Source organism: Cervus canadensis, chromosome 25, assembly GCF_019320065.1.
Source record: "Cervus canadensis isolate Bull #8, Minnesota chromosome 25, ASM1932006v1, whole genome shotgun sequence".
NCBI classification, from domain to species: domain Eukaryota; kingdom Metazoa; phylum Chordata; class Mammalia; order Artiodactyla; family Cervidae; genus Cervus; species Cervus canadensis.
This window is the reverse complement of record NC_057410.1, coordinates 40,313,183-40,335,223: the sequence shown is the minus strand read 5'-3', so window position 1 is coordinate 40,335,223 and position 22,041 is coordinate 40,313,183. Positions and strand designations below refer to the sequence as shown.

The 22,041-nt window shown below is 36.1% G+C and overlaps 1 protein-coding gene across 3 annotated transcripts in view; it reads right to left on the bottom strand.

The window, feature by feature from the left end:
* SLC6A15 (solute carrier family 6 member 15) overlaps positions 1-22,041 on the bottom strand; it is a 50,956-nt gene that overhangs the window by 24,812 nt on the left and 4,103 nt on the right. For all 3 annotated transcript variants that reach the window (XM_043447282.1, XM_043447280.1, XM_043447281.1), the window contains 3 exons: positions 5,185-5,676; positions 685-842; positions 193-319 (listed from right to left, as the gene is read on the bottom strand). In XM_043447282.1, the coding sequence (XP_043303217.1) occupies positions 193-319; positions 685-842; positions 5,185-5,473 (574 nt within the window). In that variant the 5' untranslated portion in view covers positions 5,474-5,676. The remainder of the gene's footprint in view (positions 1-192; positions 320-684; positions 843-5,184; positions 5,677-22,041) is intronic.

Below are 22,041 nucleotides of genomic sequence, written 5' to 3'. Positions count from 1 at the left end.
TTGGGGCACAATAAAATAACTTATAAAATAACAAGCTAGATAAATGATGCCAAACATCTATCTTTCTGAGTATGTCAAGGAAAGTTTGTTATAATAACTTCGAAAGATTTTAGAAAAGATATCTTGAAAGCTCCCGGCTTTACTAACTTTATGATCTTTAGATACAAAAACTCTACATTGTAGATATCTTACAAGTGTGTGAAGCATTTTTCACCAAAGGACACTGATCCCAAGGCAGAGGCTGCTGAAAAGATTGAGAAAAATAAAACAGACTCCAGCCAATGATGACATTGTAGTAGAGAGCCACAAAAAAGCATACCTGCAAAATAAAACAGTGTGATTACATTAAAATTCTCCTGCCCCTACCTTTGAAACAATGAGATTAAATGCATCAAAGCCCACTTAATACTTAAAAAAGAAACTTTTTTTATTTTTATTTGAAACACATCAGCTTTTCTAACATGATGACTCTCATAGGCCTTGAGAAAATCCATTAACAAGATTGTACCACATGCACGTTACAGCATATTTTGGGTATTAGTGCAAGCTCCAGTAGTGGTTTTTTTAACACATGATTAAAGAGTTGAGTAGAAATACACACTCCAAGGTTGCATTTAACTTCAGGTTATATAATTACAAACCCTGTAAAAAATTATATGGCATACACCATACCAGGAAACTTACAACACAACTTGCAAATCCAATCCCTCCCAGTTGAGGGCTTATATAATTCCACACACCAATGCTTCCTCGCCGAATTCTCTGACCCACGGAAAGTTCCAGGAAAAAAAGGGGAATACCTATTACCAGAAGTAGTATTAAATATGGCAAAAGATAGGCACCTATAGAGAGAAGAACAAATAAAATAGATTATATTTTCAACAGCCACAGTAGAGAATACACTAATTCTGATTATCTCATGAAAGATGACATTTAAACTTCCATAAGTATAATCATAAAAGACTTTAAAGAAAATGCAATTTCATTACTTTAAGCTTTCTGGTATTTGAAACCTGAATTTGACTGCTACCAAGAGTTTCTGATAAAAAATAATTATGAAAAAAAGTAAGGATATCAATGAATAGCTTTAGTTTCATTTTATTGAAAAGGTAAAACAACTTTACTTTTTGTAAAAATAATTGATTCCTTAAAATATTGTCTCAAATAGGTTTTAAAAGCTCCTGGAAGTCTTATTCACAAAATGTTAATGAAGTCATTTATTAAATTTTACTCAAACTCATCTAAATAATGCATTTCAAATCTGGTAAATCAAAATGAATGAGATGTTATGATATTAAACTAACTTTTTCCCTAGGTAACAACAGGGAAGGAGAAATGCCTGCTTAGACTGAAAGAGAAGAAAAAAGAAAAAGAACGTCTACCACAGAAAAATGGCATTTTTTTCCCATATATATGTTATAGAAAAAGTTCACTTTGGGAAATAAGTAATTTTTTCTTTTCCAAAATTTTGTTAAGGGGTAGGTAACACTAATTTTTTTAAAAAAGATAATTAATAGCTATTATAAAATATATGTGCTATTTTTCATAATAAAGTTTTCATACTTAAATATATATACATATTATTTTACAGCTAAATCTCAACTTAAGATATATGCCCAGTGACTTAAAAATGTACTAAATCGATTGACAATGTTAATATTAGACTCTATGATTGATAAAGTCAAATATGAAACCTGTACTCATTTCTAAGTGACAGTACATATTCAAATTATTCATTAGATAACCTTTAAAATGGACTTGCTACATTCAAATTTCATATCTGGAGTTTTTTCCAACCAGATACTACCAAGTGGGGACTAATGCCCTTTTTAAAGAGGAGGCCATTCATTATATTTCTCTCATTAAAAAGAAAATGTTTAATGGTATCGAATAGATTTTGGAAGCTGTTCAAATTGTTCTGGTACCTTTTCTGCTGAAGAAGTAAATATTAATGATTTTTTTTCAAGTCATTTATCTCAGTGTCTATACACATCTTAAATAATTTCCATGTATAAGAATTTCCTTTAATATGGTGGTTGGTAGAAAATCTCTACTGTCTTACAGCTGATTTTCAGACTTTGAGACATGAGTTGATTCTACAGAGGAGTATGTAATATAAAACATCGATGCATGAGATTATAAAACAGAATTATCAAAATTCAAACGCTAAGATGACTAGCAGCATTCAGGCACTAATGACCTGAGAATGTTTCCTGAAGGACTGAAAACACACTTTCTCACCTGCATGAAATCCTGGGGTGTGAATAGGTTTATGTGTGTGTGATCGACCAGGAGAAAAAAAGAGAATGAACAAAGACGGGACTCACTGGGAACATTTTCTCAGTTATGTGGACATGACATGGGATTAGATACCTAGCCATTTCTTCTGACTCAAATACTCTACAGTCCCAGAAATACAAATAGTCCTAGTTAAAACACAACTGAGCATTTACTATTTGCCGGGCATACTTCTATCCATGTTGTATGTAGTCACTCATTTATTCCTTACAAGAATCCAGTGTGGTAAGCACAATTATTATCCTCATTTAACAAGGGTGGAAATGAAGCCAGAAATACTAAGTTAACTTGTGAAAGGTCACCTGTATAGTGAGGGAAAGAGCCAGGCTTCCTAGTCAAATTGGCTTCAAAACCTGAGCTGGTAGTTTCTACACTATAACACTTACTAAACTTAATCAGGGCTACCCTGGTCACTCAGATGGTAAAGAATCTGCCTGCAATGTGGGAGACCTGGGTCCGATCCCTGGGTCGGGAAGATCCTCTGGAGAAGGGAATGGCTACCCACTCCAGTATTCTTGCCTGGGAAATCCCATGGACAGAGGAGCCTGGCAGGCTACAGTCCATTGGGCAGCAAAGAGTCAGACATGACTGAGCAAATAACATTTTCCCTTTCACTCTCGAGCTTAATTATCATGCTTTAAGTAATATCTTCAGACAGATCAACTTATATTGGTCTATTACTTTTTATTCTATTATTCATAAAGTACCTCAAATGATGAATAAGATTTACGCAAGTTGAGACCAGTTAACTAGTCAAATACCCTTTTGAACTCCAACAGCCATCTCAAAATGATGAAGTCCATTCGTGTTTCATAATATCACTCTCTAGCACGTGTAATTAGAAGACAGGGGACAATTCTTGGAAAGGCATCCTGATTTTCTTTACATATAAAAGTAAGGAGCAAGAGCCATTTTTGCTAACTGATAACCAACTCCTTTAGAGTTTTCCACCAAGACTAATATTATATTAAGCAGCAAGCAACCTGAGTTTTCAGCCAAGATAGCCTCTTCCTTAATAGTACGGTCAATAAAATGCATAAGGCAAAAGGTCTGAAAATCAGAATTCATCTTCTGCCCATCTTGCAAATGGGATAATTTGTTGTGAAATATAAAGCAGGGTAGTACTTAGCTGCTTGTGGCTGATTTGGTAAATAATCCATCTGTGATGTTAAAGACTAGCTAAGGAGCTTGCAGGTTCTGTGGAGTGATGGGTAGTGGACCACCAACTCCATGTATTGATTCTTACCTCTCAGGCAGATTTATCACACAGGCTGTGTGTGCTAGGCTAAGTCACTTCAGTCATGTCCTACTCTTAGCAACCCCATGGACTATCACCCGCCAGACTCCTGTCCATGGGATTCTCCAAGCAAGAATACTAGAGTAGGTTACCATTTCCTTCTCCAGGGATCTTCCCAAGCCAGGGATTGAACCCACATCTTTTATGTCTCCTGCATTGGCAGGCAGGTTCTTTACCACTAGCACCACCTGGAAAGCCCATCACACATGCTGCTGCCGCTGCTGCTAAGTCAGTTCAGTCGTTTCCGACTCTGTGTGACCCCATAGACGTCAGCCCTCCAGGCTCCCCCGTCCCTGGGATTCTCCAGGCAAGGACACTGGAGTGGGTTGCCATTTCCTTCTCCAATGCGTGAAAGTGAAAAGTGAAAGTGTAGTCGCTCAGTCGATCACACATGCTACTTTCCCCCAAACCTGTTGGTCTTCCCCTGGTTGAATTAACTAAGCAAGACATTAAATGTATTTTGTCACCTGACACCTTAGCTTTTTATCTTAGTGACTAAAAGAAACCATTTCACATGTGAATGGTTTTATTACTTCAACTGATTTACAGGTTGGTAATTAAATCAAAATAAAATAAAACCATGTTTTTGTCCTGTCACCAAACCTATCACAAATTGGAATCAAATACCAAAAGAGTAGTTCTTTCCTTTATGTGCTGAAATGCCACATACAGAACATTTAGTATTTAAACACACTTGTTTTAACAGCTTCCATATATGTATATAATAAAGACACTAAAGGTAAAGAAAGTAAAGCAAATATTAAAGTTATTTTAATTTAATAACCCTAATGTTAGGTAATGTTCAGTTTAATCGGGTGTACTATTGAGCCTGTATCCTATAGGAACTATCTATTCTTTTGTATATGTTTTTATTTTCTTGATTTTAAGACAATTTCCACTAAATAACCCTTGCAATTATATGCACAAATACAAATAGCTAAATATGCTGATGGGGATAATCTGTTTGAAATAAAAAATGCTAATTTCTTTACAGCATCTTAACGGTGCTGATATCCAAGGATGAAGACTATCGGTATTATATTAATTACATAGGTTAAATTACTTTTACTGGGATCTACAAAGTTCTGGTTGGCAACTGAAGACTATAATCATTCTAAATTATATGTAACTTTGTTTCACTGAAGAATGAAACAACTCAAAATTCAGAGTTAATACACTGTGGATAGAACATTCTCTCTCTTGTTCACCAATATATTTTTTTATCAGAAACTTGAGGATTTTCTCCAAAGTGAATAACTGACAGGAACAAGGAATGGAACATTGGTTAGAAAAGGCAGTAATTTAGAGATGTTAACAGGATCCACAGAAAGAATTTGAGACTATGTCCTTAAGCAATCCTTGTGTGCTCATAGCAAGTCACCGGCTCCTATGGAAACCTAATCTGAAAACAGAGCTCAACTCAGACTTTCAACAAAGGCGTCTCCCTGGTTTTACAATGGAATTCATAGTTTCTAAAATACTGAGACTGCAGCAACAATGATTGCTATTTGACATAATCAACTGCAATTTACTCAGCAGCGTATCACTCAAAAAAAGAAAAACAAAAAGGGCAGAAAACAGAAACTTACCACCCCCGTTCTTCTGACAGAGATATGGGAACCGCCACACGTTCCCTAACCCTACAGAAAATCCAACCTGGGCCAGGATGTATTGTAGCTTGCTGTTCCAAGCTGGTCTTTCATCTTTGACTTCAGATCTTTCTTCAACATCTGTGTCTTTCTCTTCTTGGACATCAACAATTAGTTCACTCTTCTTAAAAGCATCATCAGCTGAGTCTTCATTAGAAAGAAGGTCTTTGACAGACTCAATAACCTCATCATCTAATTCTCTTTTTACCACCTTGCTATTCTTCGGCATTGGAAAGTGTGGGTAGTAGTAGTAGGTTTTTTTTTTTTTGGTGTTTTTTTTTTTACTTTCCTTTTGGCAAACTTCTTAATTCTTTTTAAAAATGTGTTAGTTGATATGAATAAAAGATGGAGGAGGATACCAAAGAAATCCTTGATTCAAGGTGATAAAGTCTTATGGATTCTGGATCTGTTTGTTCAATATTCTGTAGGTATCTGTAAAATTTTAAGTTGAAAAACAATAATATTTAATGAGGAAAAATATTTAAAATACCAAAGACTCTGTCTTCTTAATTTTTGCAATGCAAGTTCTTTCTGCATAGCATAAAATATATGCTTGTCCTTGACCTTTCAGAGCTTAATATTCACAGAAGTATAAGAATTGTAAAGTACACAAGAGCTTCACACACGTTTTCTTTTTGCTAACTTCTTCCTTCTTGCAAAAATCTACTTCAGCCTCAGATATACCCCATTGCATAATGTATACTCAGTTCATTTGTAAGTAGAATTTTGAAACCTTTTCTTAATTCTTCCTTCTTCCCTCTCTGACTAAAGTACATTCTAATTTTATCACTTATAAAATTACATAAACAATTGCATGCCATCCCTGTAAATTTGTCTTATATAGAATTTCTTCTGTTAGCATATTCATCTACTCATTCATTTGCTATTAAGGGAAAAGTCGTTAAGGGATATATTGCAGGAAGGGAAATTTCTCCTTTCCTCTCTTACACCCTTTGGTAGCGAATACATTTGTTTTCTATGTTTGTGAGCCTGTTTCTGTTTTGGATTCATTTGTGTTATTTTTCAGATTCCACATATAAGTGACGTCATTTGGTATTTGTCTTTGTCTTACTTCACTAAGCATAAAATTCTCTAGGTCCATCCATCTTGCTACAAATGGCAATATTTCATTCTTTTTATGGCTGAGTAATATTCCAGTGTGTGTGCGTGTATACACCACATCCTCATAAGCCAATTGCCTGCTGATGGGCACTTGGACTGCCTCCATGTCTTAGCTACTGCAGACAGTACTGCATTGAACAGTGGGGTTTATGCATCCTTTTGAAGTAGTTTTCCATTTTTCCAAATATATACCTACAAATGGAATTGCTGGATCATATGGTAGTTCTCTTTTTTAGTTTTTTAAAGGAATGTTTTCCATAATGGCTATACCAATTTACATTCCCACCAACAGTGTATAAAGGTTCCCATTTTTCCACACCCTCCCCAGAACTTATTTATAGATTTTTTGATGGTAGCCATTCTGACCAGTGTGAAATTATCTGTTTTCAAAAGTAACTAAATGTATGAGAGTTTCTCCTCAAAACTAGATCAGGAAGCTTGAAAAATGATATCCAAAAGAATTCTGCCATTCACTGCTAGAAAAAGAATGGAATTCTTTAACGGAACTGCTGTTAGGTTTACATTTAAAATGTCAGAGAAACACTGTCATACTTTATCTTATAACCTTAATAAAAACAGAACTGGGTAACCAATGGGAAAAAAAATTCTTTAACTTGATCATCTATTTGTCATTTTAAGATTTGGATGGCGTTTCATTGATTACAAAATTAAAATGTGTACCCCAAGGAAAAACACTAATTTAGGATTTGGTGAAGGTTAAAAGAAAGACTGTGAAGAAAATTCTTGAAGAAGAAGCATTCCCAAAATATTCTCAAGAATAGAAACATCTCTAGAATAAGTGAAAAACTTCTAAAGGTAACTATTTTAAAGAGGCCAACAAGGTTTGAATAAGGAAATAGTTTCATGAAGTTAGGGAGTATATCTGTTTAATTTGCATTATCTACCCCTAAAGCTCAGTAAGTATTAGTTCAATAAATGAAAACATACAATCATTGAAAAGCTGAAAAAAGCTGTTTCCCAAGAATTTTTGCTGGAAGAAAACGACCTGACATATAAGAAAGTATGATTTGTGAGACATAAATTATCTAACGGTCTACATTTTTTGGATCATCTAATGATAAACTGTTGGCATAATAACTTTACTGATACAAGGATAAGGCGTTTGTTTTAATTTGACAAGTTTGGAGTTATGTCCTAGACTTTTTACTTAGTTGTATAACTTCTCGCAGTTATATGACTCAACTTAGTTTCCTCAATAAACATTTATCTACTATTCTTTTTGCTTTTTTCCATAAAATAGAAAGGAAAGTATTGAAGTTTAAAGTATTATTACACTAAAACTCTTCTTCAAAAAGAAAAAAATTAAAAAACAGTGTTACTCATGAGTCTCCCCCAAATTAGCTATCTCAGAATTGTATTTCTTCTGTATATTTCTCATCTTTGCAGGAAAAAAAAAAAGAAAAATAACATATTTAGACACTGTTGCATGTTTTTTACATATCCAACAGATAATCATACCAGCTTACATAGTATATCTTTTGGCAAAGTTTAACTTGAAAATTCCTATACAACAACCCAAAGTTCTTATTTTCTATGAAAAAAATCAATGTCTAACAGAAACAAAATTTAAATGCAATTTTATATTTTAAATTCCTAAAATATACTTAACTACATATACAGATTTATAATGCAATAATCTTAGGCAAATTTTATAAAATGTAAAAGTTAAAAAGGAATATTATATATCTATTTGCATGCATTTACAGTTCCTTTTCTATTATAAGCAAAAACAAAAGTGATAGTACATTAAAAATGTCACAAGTAAAATAATTTATACTCTCTTTTCTCACTGTTTCTTACCCACCTCCTCCTCTTAGGGATTGCTGAAGGATAATATGGGATGGGGATCACTATAGGATAATATAGGGTGGGGCTGCAGTTAACATTGAAACTTCCACAATAACAAGTGAGTTGTCTGGGTGGAAAAAAATATCTCTTCTTCAATAGGCCATAATCTCTCCTTGGAGAATGACTTTATCTTACCAATCTCACATTCTCAGTGTTTAACTCTGTCAACTATATGAACTGAAAGTATGGCGAATTACATTGTATAATAACTACAAGTATTTTGCATTATTACACATTTGGTTTAGTGTTTTGGTTGTTTTTTGTTTTTGTTTTTTTTTTTTGCCTTTTGCCTTTTGTCCCAAGGTCCTATATTTACTGAGTCAGAGGCATTCCTTTCTTATATAGAGACTGCATATAGCCAAAAAATATAGAGTTTCTGAGTGGAGTTATAAAAACTTAGTATATGAGACAACAATTTGTAAGTCAAATAAATTTCAAAATTTTAAGACCCAACTTTTTTGAAAGAGAAAATGTTTATGGATGCCAAAAGCTTGCCTGAAGAACTTAGTCCATAAACGTATGGCACAGATGAAGATTTGAAAATATAATTGACTATATCCAAAAGTGTATTACTGTTGCTTCAAAACAGGAATATCCAGGAAGGACGTGAAGTAGTGAGTGAAAAAGTATTGGTGTTCTACAGGTCACATGAGCAGCAGGATAATCAGAATCAAGTAACTGCACAGTTTCTACCAAGTTAGCATCATCCCCACCTGTCAGAGTCAACTGGGCAGCAAGCTGTCATGACTGTTCTTTGTCTGCACCAAGGAGCTGCATTAGCTGTCATCATTACCTGGGAAAAGCCTCCTGTCTACAATGGAGCAACAGATAGTCAAGAGTTGGGTCAGAAATACAGTTTGTGGGTCCAATACAGCCCGCTGTCTGATTTCATAAAGAGAATTGTATTGGCACAGAGTCATGCCCACAAATGTACATATCTCCTATGGCTAATGTTGTGCTACAAGAGCTGAATCACTTTGAATGCATTGCAAAGCTTGAAATATTTACTATAGAAAAAATTTACCAACCAACCACTGTGTACGCTCAGTCGTGTCCGATTCTTTGCAGCCCCATGGACTGTAGCCCACCAGGCTCCTCTGTCCATGGAAATTTCCAGGCAATATTACTGGAGGGGGTTCCCATGTCCTCCTCCAGGGGATCTTCCCAACCCAGGGATGGAACCCAAGTCCCTGGCCTTTCCTGCATTGGCTCTTTACCACTAGCACCACCTGGGAAGCCTGACAACCACTCTTTCAGAGATTAAATCTGGATTGAAGGTGCAGAGTGCTCCAAGTCACACCATATATGCTCCATTTTCATGACACTAAGCTTTTTATCACATAGTATGACAAGATAGAAATCTCCCTATTCAAAGGTAAGATTGTTTACTAAGTAATTATGAAATTAGTTGCTAAGAATGAATGTTTTACAGAGAAACAGGGTGATGTAGTTGAGGGTACAGGGGTAATAGTTGAGAAGGAAACAAAAGCAAAACATAAATGTAGTATATCAGGAAACAAAATTAATGAAACACAAAATAAAGATGAAATAACAGACGTTTAGATAATAATAATTTCAAAAAGTAATGCAGAAGTGTCAACACTGAGACAGTATTGAGATAAAAACTCCTAGGGATTTCAAGCAGAAGTAGAAAGGAGAAATAAAAGACTTCTCAGGATATTCAGTCACTTCTATAAAAGTGAAGAGAAGAAAGTACTTGATCTCCAGTTTTCATACTCAAGTATTTTATCTTTTAATTATAAATGTCACAGGCACATCGTCCAATCCATGAGAGATCTGATGAGCCCTACGGGGAGGGAGAGGAACAGGCTACACGATCGTGAAACTTAGCCAATTAGGACAGAGACCCATGTTAAATAATAGGAGTAAACATTAATTTAAACAGGGAAATAAGGCTCAAACATAGGAATTATGTTTGGAGAAAAATATATATATGTACATATGTAGGGAGAATATGTAGGGAGAAAGATATAAATATAATAAAAATTAATATCCAAAAATAATCTAACAAAATCAGGAATTTAAATGGGAGAGAGAAAGAAAGGTATGGAAACGTCTTCATCTTTCATGGCAGAAAGCAAGTTAGGATACTGTCTAAATATGAGGGACTTCACTGGTAGTCCAGTGGTTAAGACTCTGCACTTCCAATGCAGGGGACACCGGTTCCATCCCTGGTTGGGGAACTAAGATCCCATATGCTGTGTGGCATGGCCAGAAAAAAAGAAAATGTAAATATGAAACTCATGGTCCAAAACTGGATAATGACTGCACCTCTTCATGTTTCATATAATCCTTCTTATTTACTACTTTTAATGGGATCTTGTAGGAATTAATTTTTACTGGTATGAAGACATGTATTGGTGCCAAACATTAACATCTAGGATATAAAAATAGACTGAGTTTAAATCCAAACTCTATCACTAATGGTTTTATGACCTTGGCTGAAATGCTGAGTTAGCTAATAATAAAGAGCTTGGATAAACGCCAACACATTGAGAGTACTCAGTATATGTTTTCTTTTATTACTATGATAATAGTCCCTCTTATATTTGTATTATATTACAAGTTTATTCTATTAAGGCTAATGTGAGTTCAAAGCAAATGCAACATGTTTCCGGTATTTTTACACCACTTTAAAAAGAAAAAAAAAAAGTCTTCTCTCTCTGCATAGTTCAGTACAGTTCAGTTCAGTCGCTCAGTCGTGTCTGACTCTTTGCGACCCCATGAATCGCAGCACACCAGGCCTCTCTGTCCATCAGTAACTCCCGGAGTTTACTCAAACTCATGCCCATCGAGTCGGTGATGCCATCCAGTCATCTCATCCTCTGTCGTCCCCTTCTCCTGCCCCCAATCCCTCCCAGCATCAGGGTCTTTTCCAATGAGTCAACTCTTCGCATCAGGTGGCCAAAGTATTGGAGTTTCAGCTTCAGCATCTGTCCTTCCAATGAACACCCAGGACTGATCTCCTTTAGGATGGACTGGTTGGATCTCCTTGCAGTCCAAGGTACTCTCAAGAGTCTTCTCCAACACCACAGTTCAAAAGCATCAATTCTTCAGTGCTCAGCCTTCTTCACAGTCCAACTCTCACATCCATACATGGCCACTGGAAAAACCATAGCCTTGACCAGACAGACCTTTGTTGGCAAAATAACGTCTCTGCTTTTTAATATGCTATCTAGGTTGGTCATAACTTAAGGAGTGTCTTTTAATTTCATGGCTGCAGTCACCATCCGCAGTGATTTTGGAGCCCAAAAAAATAAAGTCTGACACTGTTTCCACTGTCTCCCCATCTATTTCCCGTGAGGTGATGGGACCAGATGCCATGATCTTAGCATAGTAAATTACCTCAAAATTTAATAGCTTAACAAACAAAAACTGTATTTGCTCATAATTTTGTGGGTTAGCAATTTACTCTAGGCTTAGATGATCAGTTGCTTTGCTTCACTTGACTTGGGTCACTTCCGCACTGTAGTCACCTCTCAACTCAAGTGGAGGAGGATGGTCTAAGAGGGTCGAAATCACATTCTGGCAGGAGGCAAGAGGTAGCCTAGAAGTCCAGCTTCCCTGGTGACTCAGATGGTAAAGAATCTGCCTGCAATGTGAGACCTGGGTTTGATCCCTAGGTTGGCAAGATCCCCTGGAGAAGGGCATGGCAACCCACTCCAGGATTCTTGCCTGGAGAATCCCCATAGACAGAGGAGCCTGGCGGGCTACAGTCCATGGGCTCACAAAGGGTCAGACATGACTGAGCCATTAAGCACAGCCTATAATTCAGAGCACTTTGGTCCTCCTACACACAGTCTCTCCAGTGTGTGGAGCTTCAACCTGTTCCCATGACAAGCTCAGAGTCCCAACTCTAGCCAAAAGGGGTAAGCTCAACACACAAACACTAGTAAAGCCCATTTGAGTCATAATTGCTAATGTCTCACTGCCCAAAGCAAGTTACACAGCTAAGTCTGGATGACTTGAGAGTAAATAAACTCCGAATTTTGATGAAAGGAGAAATAAAGTGAATTCGCTAAAGTAGGTATGAATATAGGGAAGACAGAAGTACTGCTGTTACTTGGAAAATAATCTGCATTTATCCACTTAGATTTCCCTTCCCTGGATTTTGAATCTCAAGGACAGGAACAAAGAGATCAAAACGTTGGCATCTCACTTAACTCCAAAGGCATTATGCCCAGGCTGTAACTTCTACAGTAGTCATGGACCTGCTTCCTGGTTTTCAGAACCATTTTCATTCTTGCTCTTCCCCTTCTTATTGCCAAGCACCCCATTGTTTCTTTGAGCCCCTGTGACCCTGTTAATGTTTCTTTTTTCCTTTCTTAGCCAGCATCAGTTTCTGCAGCTTGCAAACAAAAAACCTCATTAGACACTGTTATAAATCACCTATTATAAACGTATTATAAATGTAAATAATATACCTATTAAAATAATACACCCATTATAAATGTAACGGGCATGTTATTACCATTTATCTATTCTATGTAAAGACTTATACATTAAAATGTTTGAAATGTTACAGTATTTAATTTGGATTTATCTTTACATTTTTCTCATTCTCCTGTTTCTGTATTGTTTAATATCTTCATGTGTAACTTTTCAGGAAAAAAAATCTATTTTAAACACTCAAAACAAGATTCAAAACCTTTTAAAATCAACATAATAAATATTTGTGGTTCTCAACCCTAACCATTTTTAATATGTTTTCCCTTTTTTAAGATTGTTTCATTGCCCATCCGTACAAATTCTGAAATCAGCTTGTCAATTTCTACCCCAAAAAACAGTCTGCTGGAATTTTGAATGGGTTTACATTGACTGAGTCTGTAGATCCATTTGGGGAACGGTGACATCTCAGAAAATTGAGTTTTCAGATTTATAAACGTAGTATATCATGGCATTTATTTGTATCTGCTTTAATTTCTATCCAGAAAAAAAATAAGATTTTTTAATACAAGGTTTCTATCCCGCTGCTGCTGCTGCCAAGTCACTTCAGTCGTGTCTGACTCTGCAACCCTATGGACTGTAGCCCACCAGGCTCCTCTGTCCATGGGATTGTCTAGGCAAGAATACTGGAGTGGGTTGCCATGCCCTCCTGCAGGGGATCTTCCCACCCAGGGAGAGAACCCACATTTCCTGAAGCTCCTGCACTGCAGGCAAATTCTTTGCTGCTGAGTCACCGGGGAAGCACTTTCTTTCCTGCAATAATGCTAATCAAGTTGTTATTTTTTAAAGATCATTTAGGATTTTTATATACATCATTGGTAAATAAAGAGAGTTTTTCTCTCATTGCTTATCTTAATTGCTTTGTCTTGACTTATTTTTTGGCTAGGACATCTACCACAATTTTGAACAGAAGTGTTAAGAGCAGACTTCTTTATCTATGCCCTGATGTTAGGGGGAAGTACTCAATATTTTACTGTTAGGTACTCTGTTAGTGATGGATTTTTTTCTCCATTGGATCCTTTTACCTGTTTAGAAGTTTCTTTTATTCATAATTCAGTGAATTTTTTTTTTTTGAATCATGCATAACTGTTGACTTTCGTTATATAATTTCCTGCTTTTATTAAGATAATCACACAACTTCTTAATTTGTTCATGTAAAGTATTATATTGATTGATTTAATATCTTTCATTATGGGATAAACCACACTTGGTCTATATTTATTACCCTTTTTAATATATTATTGAATTAAATCGCTAATATTTTGGTAAGGATATTTTTCAACTATATTCATGGGAAAGTGGATCTGTAAAAATTTTTTTTCTTATGCAATATATTTTCCTTCTCTGGTTTTTGTGGACCCCTAAATAAGAGTTTTGAAATAAAGTTTTTATTTTCTGAGAGAATATACGTAGGATTAGTTTTACTTCTTCCTAAAATGTTTGTAGCACTCACCAATAAAACCATCTCGGCCTGGAGTTTTCTTTTTTGCAATATTTTAAATGAAAAATTCAATGTATTATATTGATATACAGCTACTTAGGTTTTCTTTTCTTTTTTCACTCTTTTAATTTCAGTTAGTTGTGTTTTTCAAAGAATCTATATTATCTAAATTGTCAAATTTATTGGCGGCAGAGTGATTCAAAATATTCCCTAGAACTATTTAATGTCTATAGGCTTTGTAGTCCTATCATTTGCATCCCTGTTGTCGGTAATAGGTATTTTCTCTGCCTTTGTCTTTATTAGTCTTTATTTCACTGTAGAATTAACTCAAAATAGATATAATTCACTATACAATCAACACAATTCTTGCTTCACCTTTTAAGACTTTTTAACTACTGTTGTTACAAAATCTTTTGAAATTATAGTAGACACTAATTAATATTTCGTGAAAATATGCAAAATCCTAAAGTAGGAGGAAGGCACTTGCATCTGAGATATGCATTAAACAAAAAGATGACCAAAAAAATCACAGAACCAATCAAAAGGAGGAGAATATTTTTACAAGTGAAATACAAAGTAACAACTTAAACTTGTTAATATATGTTTTACCCAAAAAGCTATAACATATCTATCAGAATGGCATAAATAAATAAATACATGACGACACCAACAATTGGTGAGGATGTAAAGAAACTAGATCAATCATATGTTGCTAATAGAAATGTAAAATAGTATAGCTACTCTAAAAAATAGTTGCCAGTTTCTTTTTTTTTTTTTGGCCAGTTTCTTTTAGCACTAATAATAGCATTACCAGGGTGACTACCATTTTGTATTCTTAGGCGTATATCTCAGAAAATAAAAATTTATTTTCAAGCAGAAACTTGTACATAAATGTTCATAAAAATCTTTACTCATAGTGGCCCCAAACTGAAAACTACCCCAGTTTCCTTCAATGGGTAGGTGGTTAAACAAACCAGAGTACATCACATCATGAAATATCAGCCATAAAAAGGAAGGAACTATTGATACACACAAAACCCTGGATGAACTTCCAGCAAATGATGCTCAGTGAGGGGGGTGGTGAAAGTATTATTCTCTTAGTCATGTCCAACTCTTTGCAACCCCATGGACTATAGCCTGCCAGGCTCCTCTGTCCATGGAATTCTCCAGGCAAGAGTCCTGGAGTGGGTAAAATGGTGCAGGAAGCCAATTTGAAAATGACGCAAATTTCATGATTCAATTTATAAAGCATTTGTAAAATTACATAATGACAGAGATGAACCACAGTGGTTCCTGGGTATGGAAGGACAGGTGGGTGTGCTATAAATGAGTAGCACAAGGGAATCTTGTAAGATGGTACCATTTAGTGTGTTCATTGTGATAAGGGTTACATGAGGATATACATGTGATAAAATTGCAAAGAACTACACATACATAGAAAAAAAATTATTGTGTAGTCTGGAAAAGCTTTGTGAATAACACAGTATCGATATGCTGTTTTGATATTCTATTCTACTTTTATATAAGATTATCAAGTGGGGAGGCCAGGAGAAGGATACACAGGACTTCCCTTCGCACCTTCCTGTGAGCCTACAATTATTTCAGAGTTAATTGTAAAGTAATTTCTAGAAACTGAAATGTATTTCTGTTGACTTCCGTGAACCAAGCACAGATCGTATATCTTACTTAACTCTTTCAAAAAGTCTTTTAAACATTTTAAAAACATACAAAAGTCTTTTGAACATGTAAACTTTTATTAACATATTCAGGACACCTCAGATTTAGACACTGTATTCATTTCCTGAGGCTTCTGTAACAAATTCAAAATTTCGTGGCTTGAAACAACAGAAATCTAATTTTTCAAAGCTCTGGAAGCCAGAGATTCAAAATCAGCTTGAGTGAACCAAAATCAAGTGTGGGCAGGTCCGCGCTCCCTCAGGAGGCTCTGGGGGGAAATCTCTGCCTGGCCTCTTCTGACTTCTGGGGCTGCCCGTGGTACTTCACTCACCGCAACACCACTCCAATCTACACCTTCATGTTCACAGTGTCTCCTCCTCTTCTTTTTGTGTCTAATCTCCTTCTGCTTCTTTCATATAAGGATATTTGTAATGGCAAGGCAGGCAGGGCCCATCTAGAGATTTGGGGATAATCTTTTGATCTGAAGATAATTTCTGCAATGACTCTTTTTCCAGTTATGGTAACATTCACAAGTGCCAGGAATTAAGAGGTAGACATACTTTTAGGAGTTATTAGCAGCCTATTATTGGAGAAGGAAATGGCACCCCACTCCAGTACTCTTGCCTGGAAAATCCCATGGACGGAGGAGCCTGGTACGCTGCAGTCCATGGGGTCATGAAAAGTCAGACACCACTGAGCGACTTCATTTTCACTTTTCAATTTCATGCATTGGAGAAGGAAATGGCAACCCACTCCTGTGTTCTTGCCTGAAGAATCCCAGGGACAGGGGAGCCTAGCGAGCTGCTGTCTATGGGGTCGCACAGAGGAGTCGGACACGACTGAAGCGACTTAGCAGCAGCAGCAGCAGCAGTAGCCTATTATAGGCATATACCAGTCAACCCTAACTGGAGAAGGAAATGGCAACCCACTCCAGTATTCTTGCCTGGAGAATCCCAGGGACAGAAGAGCCTGGCAGGCTAGGGTCCATGGGGTTGTAAAAAGTTGGACATGACTGGACTACGTTCATACAGTCAATCCTAAAGGAAATCAACCCTGAATATTCACTGGAAGGACTGATGCTGAAGCTGAAGCTCCAATAATTTGACCACCTGATGCAAAGAGTTGACTCACTGGAAGACCCTGATGCTGGGAAAGATTGAAGGCAATGGGAGAAAGGGGCAGGAGAGGATGAGATTGTTAAATAGCATCACTGACTCAATGGACATGAATCTGAACAAACTCTGGGAAATAGTGAAGGACAGGGGAAATTGGCATGCAGTAAAGAGGGGTTGCAAAGAGTCGGACATGACTTAGCAATTGAACATAAACAATAGGCATATATTATTGTACTACATTTATTTACATATTTGTATTTTTGTGCTTTATGGAAAAAATGAATGTGAAAGCATTTAACATATTTTATTGTCATCATCCTAGAATGTCAAGTATGATCTTAGCTATTTCCTACAGTAGAAAACAAAAACAAACATTAACAATTCCTCCCAATGCAGTATTATCCCTGTTACTCATTTTGTTAAAAGATGGAGTCTATTTCCTTCTTTTAATTCTGGGCTGGGCTTAAACTTTGACCATTAGAATGCGGAAGTGACCCTATACAAGTTACAAAGCAAGGCCTAAAGAAATCTGGCAATTTCTGCTTTGACTTCTTGGAAGCCAGGCTCAATACTAAAAAGTCCATCTGCCCTGTTAGAAATCCCACATGGAGAGAGAGAGAAAGATAAATTCAATCAGTCAACCGATTGTATCAGCCATCTGAGCTAAACCCACAGGCACAAGAACAAAGATTTTGACATTCTAGTCAAAGTTAAATTGCTAGTTAATATCAACTAGAACAGATGAAGCAGCTAGCTGAGCCCAACCAACACAGAGAATAATGAGAAAAGATAAATCATTATTGTTTCAAGTCACTACAATCCAGAAGGTGAAAGCTTTGATAAAATATTGTATCAAACCTACTTAAAAAAAAAAAAAAAGGATAGTTAGCTATGTAGCATATGTAGCAATTGATAACTGCCAAATGGGGGAGATAAACTGAATAGTCATTGAATTTAACTGAAAGTAAAAATACTTAACTAAATTTAAAATATTTTCCAAGGGACTATTCACAACAGGGTTACACCTGTGTAAAAAGGGTGTGGTTTAGGTTTTTAAACCCATGCAGTGATTTTCTTTTAAACACAATTTAAACATTAGCCTTGAAAGACACATTTTAGTTACCCTAATACAAAAACTAGCTCAAAGGGAATCATGGACTTAAATGTAAAACATCAAACTATAAAACTTTTAAAAAAATATCATCAGAGAAAATGTTTGAAGTATAGAGCTAAGCAAAGAGTTCTTAGACATGACACCAAAAGCAGACTCCATCAAAGCAAAAATTTTAGTAAAATGGACTTCAAAATTTTTTAATCTGCTCAGTTAAAGAAACTATTAATTGGATGAAAAAATAAGCTAAAGACTTATTTTGCAAAGCTAAAATATTTGCAAACCATGACCCCAAGGGGAAAAGAAAAACCAGCATTTAGGATCTATAAGAACTCATAAAACACATCAATTAAAAATTATTCAGAAAATGGACACGGGACATGAAGGAACATTTCACTGAATATGATGTATGGATGGCAAATGAACACGTGAAATGTGGTTTGCCATCATCAGTTACCATTAGGAAATGGTAACTAAAACCACAATGCAATGTCACTGCACAGATCGGGATGGCTTAAATAGAGTGATAACCAAATTCTGACAAGGATACAGAGCAAATGGATCATTCCTACCTGGGGAGTGAGAATGTAATATGCTGCAGCTCTCCAGAAAACAATGTATGCAACTACCATATAACCCAATGCCCTCCTGGGCACTTATCCTGCAGAAAGGAAAAGTTAGGTTCCATAAAATCTATAAACAACTGTCTACAGCAGCTTTATTCATAACAGCCCTAAACTGCAACAACTCAGACGTCATTCAAAGAGTGAATGATTAAAGAAACTCTGGTAAATCCATACCATGGAATACTACTCAGAAAAAGAAAAAAACAAACAAACTACCAACACGCACAACAGCTTAGATGAATCTACAGACAATTATGATGAGTGGAAGAAGCCAATCCCAAAAGGTTGCATACTATATGATTCTACTTACACAACATTCTTGAAAAGACAAGACAACAAACATGAATAATAGATTAGTGATTACCACAATTTAAGGAGAGGTTGGGGACAGCAAAGAAGTGCTTGTGCTTATGAAAGGGCCACACAGGGATCCTTACAGTGATGGAACTATTCTGCACGCTGCTTTATCAATGTCAATATTCTAATTATGATGTTGTAGTATAGCTTTGCAAAATGTTACACTTGCATAAAACTGTGTAAAGGGCACACAAGAACTCTCTGTATTATTTCTTAAAATCATATATTATCATATAAGTATTTCTTAACAACTACATTTGAATCTATAACCATCTCAACTTTTTCCTTAAAAATATCTGTCAATTCACTAAATTATATGCATTTTTATGCTGATATAACTGGTTAATTTTAGTGAATCCATTAAATCCCATGCGCTGTCCTAATACAATTTTATTACTAGGGATACTGAATATAGGAAACTTCTTTAAATTTAGAAACTACAAAAATCAGAGTCAAAATACCCATTGACTTTTTTTTTTTCCCATTGACTTTTATACCTTACTCATTTGACAGCATCTGATGCCTAGATACTCTTTTCCCAAGAGTATCTTTTATTTGCTACTGGCTTCACTTAAGAATATTTTAAAATCTATATTTAGAATAAGTAACACAGTAAACCATTTTGCCTTTTGCGTTTCTTTCTCTTGAGGATGGTCTTGATCACTGCCTCCTATACAATGTCACAAACCTCCGTCCATACTTCTACAGGCACTCTATCTATCAGATCTAATCCCTTGAATCTATTTGTCACTTCCAATGTATAATCCTATTGACTATGTCAAAGCCTGACTGTGTGGATCACAACAAAATGAAAAATTCTTAAAGAGATGGGAATAACAGACCACCTGACCTGCCTCCTGAGAAATCTGTATGCAGGTCAGGAAGCAACAGTTAGAACTGGACATGGAACAACAGACTGGTTCAAATTTGGGAAAGGAGTACATCAAGGCTGTATATTGTCACCCTGCTTATTTAACTTATATGCAGAATTTATCATAAGAAATGCTGGGCTGGATGAAGCACAAGCTGGAATCAAGATTGCTGGGAGAAATATCAATAATCTCAATATGCAGATGACACCACACTTAGGGCAGAAAGTGAATAGGAACTAAGGAGCCTCTTGATGAAAGTGAAAAAGGAGACTGAAAAAGTTGGCTTAAAGCTCAACATTCAGAAAACTAAGATCATGGCATCTGGTCCTGTCACTTCATGGCAAATAGAAGGGGAAACAATGGAAACAGTGAGAGACTTTATTTTGGGGGCAGCTCGAAAATGACCACAGATGGTGATTGCAGCCATGAAATTAAAAGACGCTTTCTTCTTGGAAGAAAAGTTATGACCAACCTAGACAGCATATTAAAAAGAAGAGACATTATATTGCCAACAAAGGTCCATCTAGTCAAAGCCATGGTTTTTCCAGTAGTCATGTATGAATGTGAGAGTTGGACTATAAAGAAAGCTGAGCACCGAAGAATTGATGCTTTTGAACTGTGGTGTTGGAGAAGACTCTTGAGAGTCCCTTGGACTACAAGGAGGTCCAACCAGTCCATCTTAAAGGAGATCAGTCCTGAATATTCTCTGGAAGGACTGATGTTGAAGCTGAAACTCGAATACTTTGACCACCTGATGTGAAGAGCCGACTCATTGGAAAAGACCCTGATGCTGGGAATGATGGAACTTGGCAGGAGAAGGGGACGACAGAGGATGAGTGGCTGGATGGCATCACCGACTCAATGGACATGAGTTTGAGCAAGCTCCAGGAGTTGGTGATGGACAGGGAAGCCTGGTGTGCTGCGGTCCATGGGGTTTAAAAGAATTGAACAGACTGAGTGACTGAACTGAACTGAACTGACTGAACACAGTAAAATGGCAGGCATAGAGTGAAAAACGTCTTCCCACTCTTTTTTCCCAGCACATCTAGCCCCACCCCTATCTTCCTATGTCACCAAATTCCTCCACAGATATTTGGTATATAATCAAGTTAATATAAATATTCAAGCTACTATGTGTTTTTGTTCCATCTACCCATGTTTTTCTTTTTACATCACTATTACTGTATACTATATGTATTATTCTGCATCTTGATTTTTCACTTTAAAGATCTTTTAAAATTTTTGCTCTCAATACAATAGCTTATTGTGTGTGTGTTTTAATGATTATATGACAGATCATGGGATGAGAATGTCATATACAGGTTACTTCTGAAAGTTGGCTTCAAATGGTCAAGAAACTCACTTTATGTATCTGATACTTACGTATCTGTAGAATAAATTCCTAGAAGTGGAACTGCTTGATCAAAAGGTATGTGCTTTTATCATTTTAGTAAAAACTGACAATCTACCCTTTATAGAAGCTGTCTTAATTTGCACTACCATAAGCAAAGTATCATAGTGCCTGGTTCCCTGTCTTCTTCAGTAGAGTGAGTAATCTTTTTGATCTTTGCCAATCTGATAGATGAAAAAGCTTCCAAGTTAAACATTCTATACAAAGATTGCCATCAATTAATCTTATGTGAAAGGATATATTAGCACATTATCCACAAGTAAATAAACTGACCTTCAAAACTGAGAACAGTTCTATCCTATATCAAGTAGTATGCTCGTGTGGGTGCTCAGTCGCTAAGTTGTGTCCAATTCTTTGTTACCCCATGGACTTTAGACTGACAGGCTCCTCTATCCACGGGATTTTCCAGGCAAGAATACTGAAGTGGGTTGTCATGCCCTCCTCCAGGGGATCTTCCCAACCCAGGGATTGAACCTCTGTCTCCTGTGTCTCCTGTAATGACAGGTGGATTCTTTACCACTGAGCCACTTGGAAAGCCCAGTATATCAAGTGGTACTGTGCATTTAAAACTACCATGTACCACAGTCTCTAGGGCTTGCTGTTCATCAAGAAATATGAGACAATTATTATTGGTCAAAGTTAACGTATAAGCAGATAAATTTGTTTATTAAAAATTATTTACTCAATATACCCACAAGAGTAGTTAGGACTTGTTTTAAGTTACAGGCA